The sequence below is a fragment of the Salvia miltiorrhiza genome, chromosome 8 (assembly GCF_028751815.1).
Source record: "Salvia miltiorrhiza cultivar Shanhuang (shh) chromosome 8, IMPLAD_Smil_shh, whole genome shotgun sequence".
In the NCBI taxonomy this organism is placed as follows: Eukaryota; Viridiplantae; Streptophyta; class Magnoliopsida; order Lamiales; family Lamiaceae; genus Salvia; species Salvia miltiorrhiza.
The window spans coordinates 13,773,199-13,784,433 of NC_080394.1; the positions used below are offsets into that span (position 1 = coordinate 13,773,199).

The 11,235-nt window shown below is 33.8% G+C and overlaps 1 protein-coding gene across 1 annotated transcript; it reads left to right on the forward strand.

Moving 5' to 3' along the window:
- The first annotated feature begins 3,423 nt into the window (after positions 1-3,423).
- Positions 3,424-4,187, forward strand: LOC131001201 (uncharacterized). The gene is made up of 2 exons (XM_057927515.1): positions 3,424-3,725; positions 3,795-4,187. Exons 1-2 carry the CDS (start codon positions 3,439-3,441, stop codon positions 3,868-3,870), a joined length of 363 nt encoding a protein of 120 aa, XP_057783498.1. The 5' UTR covers positions 3,424-3,438; the 3' UTR covers positions 3,871-4,187.
- Positions 4,188-11,235: the final 7,048 nt, after the last annotated feature.

The window sequence follows — 11,235 nt, forward strand, 5'->3', positions numbered from 1 at the left end:
ATACCGTCATATCCTGATACTCCATGTGCACTCGCCTCGACCCAGTGTCTGTGAAAACCTGCGAGGAACTGTCCGAGGTTATCCCCGTGACATGGAGCATAGGTGCGGTAGGACCGCTTGACCTCCTCTGGACTAGCCCATGGGGGTAGTGGTCGTCGTCGGGTGAAAACAGTTCTCGCCATCTAACAAAGGAAATTCTATCGTCAAAAGTAGCACACGACAAGTAACTTAAGGCGATAAGGTTCTAAATATCTAAAATCGGAAAACAAGTTCGGTTCAATAACCATAACGTGCAAAAACACCTCATCATCTAAATCTACCATTTACACAAGCCATACAGGTTCTTAATACTTAATCACAGATTATCAATTCGACTATCATATAGTTCTAGTGTCGTTGTTTACCGAACTTAGGGCTTGTTATGTGATGATGATATTTTCTTAAATCTAGCAACGAGCACTAAAAGTTTCAACAAATTAAGTTCAAAAGGCCAAGTTAATTCGAGATCTCATCGTAGAAAAACACTCGAATTTTTAAGCTATGCCCATGCCATCAACGTACTATTGGCGTTCGTTACGCTGCTCAATCTTCATGCTCGTGGTTTCATCATGCGACCCTTCGTGTGATTCTTCTTTCTCTATTTCGACCGTCCTTGTCGATGTCATCGTAACATGAAGAAAAAGTTAAGGCATCTCCCTAAGTTCTCTTCTATGTTCCGTCGTGAGAGTGAGCATATATAACTTAACAGTTCTAAGTTCTTGTGATTCATACCATAGTCATACTTATTCATGCTTTATACATTTCAAGAAATTAACTTAATTAAAACTTGAAAGTACTTACCATAACCTTCGTTGAGCGTGACGAGATGTAGTGCCAAGCTTTTGTCAACTAGTTCAAAGTGTATTTACTTACTTAATCTAGACTCAACTTAGAAAGAATGATTAGTACTCAGAGCAAAAGAAACGCTCTGATACCATTCTGTCACGACCGCACTTGCTAAGGATAGCAAATTCGGGAAAACCGCGACTAAGGGAGGGGATTTAGGAGCGGGAGTTAGAAAGGGGCATATTCGGTTTCTTGATGACTCGACTTGTATAAGGAAAATAATTGAAATTAACTAGAATTTCAACGAAGGCCACAAGGGGACCGTACATAATATTATTCAAAGGGGTACTCAACGAGTTTGAGTACATTATTAAATAGTACATATTGTTTTGACAGATAACATAATGTCTTAGTAAAATCAGTGTTTGCAGCGGAATAATAATTTGAATATATGTATGAAGACATATACTCTACTCTGAGGTACTCATCCTAGATTGACAGAAGCTCCGCTTGCACACTACATCCTCGATCACAGCTCAACCTGCACATTTAAAAATACATGCAGGGCTAAGTACAAAAGTACTTAGTGGACACTTGCCGAAATTTACATACATGCATAATATTTTATTGTCAAGCCTTTCAACAGTAGTAAAATACGAGGGTTTTCCTTTAAAGTCTCGTATTTACCAAACATAATATCATTTCTTTCATCAATAACCCGCGCAGGTATTTTATATCATTAATCACCATATCAGTAACTCGTGCCGAGAGGGAGGCCTCCCTCTACGGACACTATGATCGGCCAACCCGCTAGATGACTCACGATCACAAGGTGTACACTAATTCCGAAGGGATTTGCGGTCCCATCCAGAATCCGAATTCGATTAACATCAGATAGGCAATTAATAATAAAACATAAAGCATTTAGGCATTGACAATATCATTTAAATTCATAAGCATAAAGTCTTAACAATTCTAATATATAATTTTAGTTTATACGTAGAAAGCCTACCTGAATAGCCGACTCACGGTTTAGCTCTAACTCTGGTGCTTGACCTTTAATCCGAGAAAATAAAATAAGATTCTAATTCTCGAAAAATCTCAATAAATGAGGATGCGTGAAATGATTATGCATGACTCATATTCCTTTAATTAAATTATGAGATGCTAATCCTATTTAAGAAATTAAGGCTCGTCTTATGAGGTCGGATTATTAATCTTTAATAATCTACTCATCTTAAAATAATCTAATTCACTTACTAATTAATAATTAGTAAGTCTTAAAATCTTCTCTAATTAAATATAATAGAATAATTATGAAGGCCCAATTAAAATAAAATAATCAAGGCCCAAAAGGAATTTAATTTGAGCCCAAAAGAATAAATTCGAAGCCCAATGCATTAATAATATTAAGCCCAACATCAATTAATTTCTAGAGCCCAACAAATGAGGCCCAAGATAATAAAATCATGAAGCCCAATAAGTGAGCCCATCATCATCCTTAAAAAATTAGTAAACTTTAATATTAATCACTAATTAAAATAATTAGGATTAATAAAGAAGCCTAAAATAATAATTCTTATTGGGTTAAATAAATAAATTTCATTGGACTTAATCAATTAAATCGTAGGAGCCCAAGTAATATAAATTCGAGACCCATTATTAATAAATAATAGGAGTCCAAGTAATAATTAATGTGGACTGGAAAGAATTAATCTTATCTCGTCAAAACCTTTAACTCAAAACATTATCACATAACTATCATTTAGGTTCGAAACTATTTATTCGAACATCAACACGCGCATTAATCATAACTCGTTCTATTTATGCCATCAAGTCAAATATTCCGTCATTTAAAAACAAATCCTATAATATTACATAGATAAATTATATCATCATAGATCATGCTTTCTTATTTTTTTTAAAATCGTTTAATCATTTTCAAATAATCCATATTAATAAGTCATTTGAAAAGAATTAATTTAAATGAGAGTTTAACTCGAAATATTTCATTTTATAATCCATTTATAAATACTTGAAATAAAGAACTCCATTTAAATAATTAATTTAAAGGTCAATATATAATTAAATTAATCAAGCTCAATTTAAATTAATAATTAAGAGCTCAAATAATTTAAATAGATATAAGCCCAAATTAATTAGATAAATTAAGTCTATCATGTTTTTCTTTGAATAAGGCCCAAACAATTTAATTAAATCGGCCCAAGAGTTTAATTAAATCGGCCCAAGAGGGAGCCCAATATTTTCGGCCCAAACCCGGCTCAAACCCGGCCCAAACCCGGCTGAAACCCGGCCCAAACCCGGCTCCCTTTTCTAACCTAAATATACACACACAAACACCTCCCAACACACACAAGCTTATCTCTCTCTAACTCTATCTCTCGGCTCTCTCTCTCCCTACTCTCTCTGCTCTCTCTCTTTACTCTCTCTGATCTCTCTCTTCGATCTGCCGCCGCCGCTGCCGTTCAACGGCGCCGTCGCCGCCGGCGAGCGGCGCGGCCTCTCCTTCTCTCTCCCTGAACTCTTCCCCCCCTCTTCTCCTCTATCTCTCTCTCTCAATCTCGGCCGCTGGAAAGGCACAGCAGCGCAACCATGCCGCCGCTCCGTCGCCTCCGCCTCTCCTCCATGGCAGATCCGCCGCCGCTGCAACTGGATCTCGGCGAGCACCGTCGACTGGAAGCCGCTGGAGCTGCTGCTGCTTCGCCGGGAGTCGAGCTGTCGCCGCCTGGAGCTGCTGCTGCTCGCCCGGAGTCGCCGCTGAAAGTCAGCCGCACGCCGCCGCCTTGGGTGTTCACGGCCATCGCCTGGCCGTGGAAGAGCACGGCCGCCGCCGTTCGTCGTCGGATTCGCTGTGAGGAGCCGAGCACCGTCTCACAAAGGTAAGCCCCCGGATCTCCCTATTCTCATTTTCTTTTTCTTTTTCCTCATCTTTTCCCCTTTCTTGGCAGATCGGAGACAACGGCAGGTTCACCGCCGCCGCTCCGTCGCCGGCGACGAGCCACCGCGGCTGCCGCCTCCCTCTGATTTCGACTCACACACACAGTAGGTTCAAGCCACAATTTCAGTCATAGCATAGATGATTTGAGCAAAATTCATACATAGTCAGGAAATAATTATCTCTATATGTCCATGTAAAAAGTCAAGATCTTTAATTGTTCTTCAATTAATCACACTGCATATAAACACCTCACTTGCAAATTCAGCCTTTCGAACATCAATGTTAAAACGAGTTTATACACAAGTTGTATGCACATAAAGAGGAATATGAGCAGTTGTATGCGTTGGTGGTTCTTTTGGAGTTATGAACTTGATACAAGAAATGGAGTATTTCGATTTAGAAAGTAACCTTGAATTGGTAGATAATGATTTACTGTTTCTGCATAATAAGCATGAATAATAGGATATCAGAAGGTGCTCTGTAAATGACAAAGAAATGAGATGGAAAAATACTTGTAATAATTACCATGAAGTTTGGTTGGAGGAATGAACGTAGGAGACGTTGAGTATGGAAAATAATGGTGAAAGTGCTGTGATTTTAAAGAAAAATGGGGTGGCTTGGATGGATGAGGATGGTGTAAATTATTCAGCTGACCAGTATGAACATGGACATGGATGAGGGTGGCTTGATAAGTATGAATATGAAATTCTTTCTCAGCATGCGTATGACTGAAATTCTTCAGCATGCGTATGACTGAAATTCTTCAGCATGCGTATGACTGAAATTCTTCAGTATGCTTAGGAACTATTCAAATTTAATCATCAAAATATCTAAGAGATTAATACATTAATTATATGGTTTCAAACTCATTTAAATACATTAAGACATATAAGCCTAATTCTTATTGAAGCATAAAATCCATTTGAGCTTGCTTCTAACATAAAATAAATTACTCATGGGCTTAAGTAAACAATCGATAAAAGATTCATATTTAACACTTCAGTGTTAAATTCTCCACAATAAATTAATGGACTCAAAATATATTTTGAGTGCATCATCTATTGAAAATAAAAAAAAAAATAAATCATCACATATATAAATTATCAATTTCATATAAGTTCGTATTTTATAAATGGATGCTGAACTCTAATTACCATAATCAATCCTTAAATCAGTAATTAAAAGTATATAATCCTTAATAAAAAGTCGGGTCATTACAATACTATTTTTAGAAACTATATATGAAAAAAATTAAAACTAAAGTTACTAATTACTACAATATGTAATCATTAGTATATATACTCCATTTACCTACGTTCATGATATCGTTTCTTGTTTGCGGGACGACATGGATGTTAAGAAAGTGGTGGATAATACTCCATCTGTTTCAATATTAGTGGCTCCTTTCTTTTAGGCACGTATATTTAGGATACTAAAATTAGGAGTAAAAATGTGGGACCCACATAATTAGTGTTATTTTTAATTGCTTTTAGTAATTGTTAATCGGGACAAAAATCATTCTTCATCAAAATTAAAACTTCAGAAAATCATCAAACCAGTCGAGCTCTAATACACTCAAGATGAAATTTTCAGCAATAAGAACATAAATCAAGATTAAATTTTCAGCAGCAAAAGCTCAAACACGAAAATCTATAAAAGGAAATTAAGAAAAATGTGGATTAAAATCGAAGAAAAATTGTTGTTGTCGCATCATCACCGTCTCCAACCTCCAAACTCAGCACCATCGCAGCCTCCAACCTCCGCACCATCTTCATCGCCGACTCAACCCATGTCATTGTGAAATCTCTACAAAGGGAAATCAAGAAAACTTGCTCCTAGAGGGTGGAAAAATTTCTCCTGGAGGGTGGTGGAGGAGCGAGGCAGTCCCCAACCACAGTGAAACCTCTATAAAGGGAAAACAAGAAAAATTGCTGCTGGAGGGTGGTGGAGGCGCGAGGCTGTGGAGGGTGGTGGAAATAAAAAAAAAATCTCCACAGCCCTTTGAAAATGGCGTCGTTGTTAGTAGACTAGGTTTTGTAGTGGAGGCAATGGAGGTAGGGCAGGAGGATGGTGGGGGCGGTGGAGGCGCGATGCAGTGGAGGGTGGAGGGATTGGAGGCGGCGAAAGAAGGAGTAGAGATAGATGAGGATGGTTTAGACGAGAGATGTGAAAATTAGGTTAAGTTTTGCCTTTTATAGTGTAGTTAATTAAGTTATTAATTCACTCTTCATTATGGCTAAAAAAGGAAACGAGTCATGTTATATGGGACGGCCCAGAGAATAATACGAGCCAACAATATTGGGACAAATGGAGTAGTTGATAATAATAGGAGTAATATTGTTGGGGGTGGAATTTGGATCCCACTTTATTGTGAGTGGAAATTTATGGACCCTACAACTATAGATGAAAGTGGAAACGATACGGTGAACGAATCAGAATGACAAAAGTTAAAACAATATCATGGACAAATGGAGTAGATTATAGTGGCTTGATTAATCTTAAATGTTGAAAATTTCTTTTGTACTTATTAACTAAATATTCATGAATGAAAGATAAATAAATACATGTATTAAAAGTCCATACATAATCATAAATCTTATCTATATTAATATTTTGACAATTTTACATACACTTAACATTTTAATCATTTTAGATAAAAATATGTTATTACATATTTAATTAAAAAAATATGTTATTGCATATTTAATATGGTCATCTATATCTATATAATATATAAAAGAGAATTTTTTCCCTCCATTTTTTTATCTCTTTTCTTTCACCTTTTTCATTATTTTTTGGGTAAATATCATATTAAATATTGAACTATACCTACTTTATCAAAAATACCCTGGAACTTTGGAAATGCTCTCTAAACCTTCAAAGTACCAGGATTTTATCAAATATATCCCGCATTTTTTTTCCGGCGACCAGAAAAGTGACGTGGCTCGCCGGATGCCACAATGTAATTTAAATTCTATTTCTTTTAATCCATGTCATTTTATTCTCTTTTTTAATCCATGTCATTATTTTATTCTCTTTTATTCTGGAAATTAAAATACACGGTTATCTTCCTTTTTAAAATCTTTTAACCCTAATTAAAGAAAGAAAAAAAAACACGGTGACCTCACTCTACCAACTCAAACTTGCGATCTCTACCAGAAAAGAAAAATCTCTCAAGATTTGCCCCGATCTTTGCGTGGCAGTCGAAGGCCGGTAGCTCCTGTGGGGGAAAGAGACAGCGATATACACAAATAGTGTTAAAGGTTACAATATCAGGCTCGAACCCACGTTTGAAAAAAATGCCTAAGATCGCAAACCCAAAATCAGGCCTTTTGAGTCGGAAATAGCAATCAATCGCAATACTCAATGTGTAGTGATCTACAGGAGCATCCGTTTGAAGCATATCATCGATCAGATGAAGGGCAAGAGAGTATTATTTCATCTTGACCACAACACTCAGCAATTTCGAGATTCGAATCTGGGATAGGCGGCTCCGTTCTCATCATATATATCCCAAAATAGAGCAACGACATCATTGGGCTCATGTATAGATTCAAATTCGAATCTGGGATAGGCGGAGAAGTATCTAATTTTGTGGCTGAGATTATAAAAATTGAATCTGGATTTGACAAGAAACGAGTGTAGAGAAGCAATGGGGAGAGTGGATGAATTGAAAGAAGAATTGGAGATAATTTTTTCCAAAATCATGGCAGCATGTTTCCGACTCATTCTCACTCTATTTTTTTATTTTTATGTGATAAAAAAGAGGAGAACCGTGTATTTTAATTACCAGAATAAAAGAGAATAAAAGAATGACATGAATTAAAAAAGAGAATAAAAAAATGGCATGGATTAAAAGAAATAGAATTTAAATTACACTGTGGCATCTGGCGAGCCACGTCACTTTTCTGGTCGCCGAAAAAGAGATGCGAGATATATTTGATAAAGCCCTGGTACTTTGAGGGTTTAGAGAGCATTTCGAAAGTTTCGGGGTATTTTTGATAAAGCGGATATAGTTCAAGGTTTAATATGATATTTACCCTTATTTTTTTCCTCTCTTCCTATCAAATTTTTCTCTTTGTTTTTTTTCTTCTAACTATCGTCATATTTAATTAATGAAAAAACTATTCAATATTTATCTTAAATTTAAGCTCGTGAAAAGATCTTTAACTTGATATAATAATAACCAAAAATAAATTTAAAATAAATAAATTATAATTTTTTAAAAAAAATATGTTATTTTCTCTCTCCATTACTTTTTGCAACTTTTTTTTCTATGTTCGTATATGAAATATTTATTTATTTATTAAAATATATTTTACATTTATTCATATTTTGATTATATGTAATATTTATATTTTTATTATATTTAATATTTATATTTATTTATTTAAATATATCAATTAATTTTGATGTCCGGCGTGCATCGCACGAATGGAGGTACTAGTATAGGATAAAGTTAGGCTACAAATTCATTTTAAAATAAAAACTAACAAATCAAGAAAATGTAAAAAACTATATAAGTAGAAAAAATTATAACAAAAAGATATTTGTATGATATAGTAGATGAAATGAATAAACAAATAAGATTAAAAAAAATTATTTTCAAAAATATTAAGATGATTTTGGCGGAAAAATATACTTCTTCCGTGACTTTCATCCCACCTATCTTGAGACACTTTCTTTTTTTAGCGTCTCATCTATCTTATGATATTTTCTTATTTGATAAAAATTTTGCCCTTCACCTTTTTATTTTTTCACTTATACACAAAATACTACTTTCTTAATTCTCGTGTTCAAAAAAATATCTGAAAATAGTCGGAACGAATGGAGTAACTTACTATTTTTCAAAGTCATTCTCTTTATATACTCTCTCTCCCTCATGTCCACAATATAAGATGGTCCAAGCATTTGCACTAGAATTAAAAAAAATAATTAACACTAAATTTTGAGAATTCACTCTCTTTTCTCACACCCTAGATTAGTGTATTTCGTCATCTATGCATGTGTGTGTGTGTGTGTTTTTTTTTTTTTCCATCTATGCCTATTTTAATAAATTTAAATGAATAATTGATAATCCATTCATTTTAAAAGAGTATTTTGAAAGGGAAATAATAAATAAATTTAATTATTATCTTAATGAGGAAGTTGGAAAATAAAAAATTTAAGGTAAATATCATGAAAATTCTTGAACTATATCCGTTTTATCAAAAATACCCTGAAACTTTAAAAATATTCTCTAAATCCTCAAACTATCAGGTTTTTATCAAATATATCTCGCATCTATTTTCCGGTCACCAGAAACGTGTCGTGGCTCGTCGGATGTCACAATATAATTTATATTCTATATTTTTAAAAATGACATGGCAAAAACAACTTCGTTTCGTATTATATCATTTTAAAAAAATCCACTATGGAATTTAAAATTCACTTCTATCGTGTCTGAAATTCGTGCTAATACGAAGTTATTCTTCTATCGTGTTTATTCCTAATTCTAGTTTATTAGCGTGAATTTCAAACATGATAGAAGTGAATTTTAAATTTCAGAGTGAATTTTTTTAAAATGATATGGTACGAAACGACGTTGTTTTTGCCATTGCATTTTTAAAAAAATAGAATATAAATTACATTGTGGCATCCGGTGAGCCACATCACATCTCTGGTGACCAGAAAATAAATGCGGGATATATTGAATAAATAGTTTGAGGATTTAGAGAACATTTCAAAACTTTTAGGGTATTTTTGATAAAGCGGGTCTACTTCAGGGGTTTTATAAATTTAATTGGGAGAGAGATAATTAATCTTAACTGAAGAGAAAATCTTATATTGTGAAACAAAATAAAAAACTTAAAACATTTTATATCATGGATAGATATTTATATAATATATAAACACAAATTCTCCTGTGCACCCTGGTGCACGGTGCACCCGGATGTACAATGTTATTTCGATAACATGATAGTGTCATTTCAATATAGTGTTAGTGTCATTTCGCGACGGTGTTATTCATATAACATGATAGTGTCATTTATAAAACAAAATAGTGTTAGTGTCATTTCAAGATAGTGTACGTGTCAGTGTCATTTTGCACCAGGGTGCACAGGAGACCACCTCATATATATATAAAAGATGAGTTTTTTCCCTCTAGTTTTTTTCCCTCTTTTTTTTCTCTCTCTTCTCCCACCAATTTTTATATCTATTTTGTTATATAATTTAATTTATTTTTTAAACATCGTTAAATTTGATTAATAAATAAATATTTAATATGCATCTTAAATTTAAGTTCGTGACAAAATATTTAATATTGTATAAAAATCATCAAAAATAAATTTAAAATGAATTATGAAAACATTAAGATATTTTATTTTCTCTCTCTTCGTTAAAATTTTACAACTATTTGGGTAAATATCATATTAAACCTTGAACTATACCAACTTTATCAAAAATACCCTAAAACTTTCAAAATGCTCTCTAAACCCTCAAAGTATCAGCGTTTTATCAAATATATCCCACATCTATTTTTCGGCCACCAGAAACGTAACGTGGCTTGCCGGATGCCACAGTGTAATTTAAAATCTATTTTTTTTAATCCATGTCATTTTTTTATTCTCTTTTTTAATCCACGTCATGCTCCATCTGGAAATTAAACTTACTACACACTAATAAATAAAATGAAAGAATAAATAAACTCATTCCCAAGCCTCAAGGGTTCCGCCGCCACCTCCTACCCGATATGGACAGTCACTTCTCGACCCGTGGGTTTGAAGAGATCAAGAGGATGGGGTTGCTTCGCGTTGCAACGCAGGATGCTATCCACAAACTCTTCTCCCAATTAGGGGTGAGCAAAAAATTTGAAAACGAATAACCGAACCGATCCAAATCGAAATTTCAAAATATGGTTCGTTTTTACAGTTTTTCGGTTCGGTTCGGTTTTTTTTTCCATAAAATTTCGATTTTTCGGTTCGGATTTTTTAAAACTGAACAAAACCGAAAAACCGAATTATATTTATAATATATATATATATATATATATAAATATATGTCATAATATTTTAATTATAATTTTATAATATCTAACTTCTAATATTTTTTTTTATTTTATAGTTTTTTTTTGGAATTTTCGGTTTTTTTTTCTTCGAAAATTTCGGTTTTTTCGATTTTTTTTTTCGAAAATTTCAATTTTCGTCGGATTAATTCGGTTTTTAGGTTCGGTTCAGTTTTAATTATAAAAATTTTGGTTAATTCGGTTCGGTTTGTTCGGTTAATTCGGTTCGGCTCGAATTTTTTTTAAACCAAACTAAAATATGGTTTGGTTTGGTTTTAGCAAAAACCGAACCATATAACCGAATGCTCACCCTTGCTCCCAATCTAGTGTTCAAATCGATATTGACTTAGGGAATGGGAGAAGCCTTTGATAGGGAAGAATTCGAGCAAGTGAATAGAGAAATCTT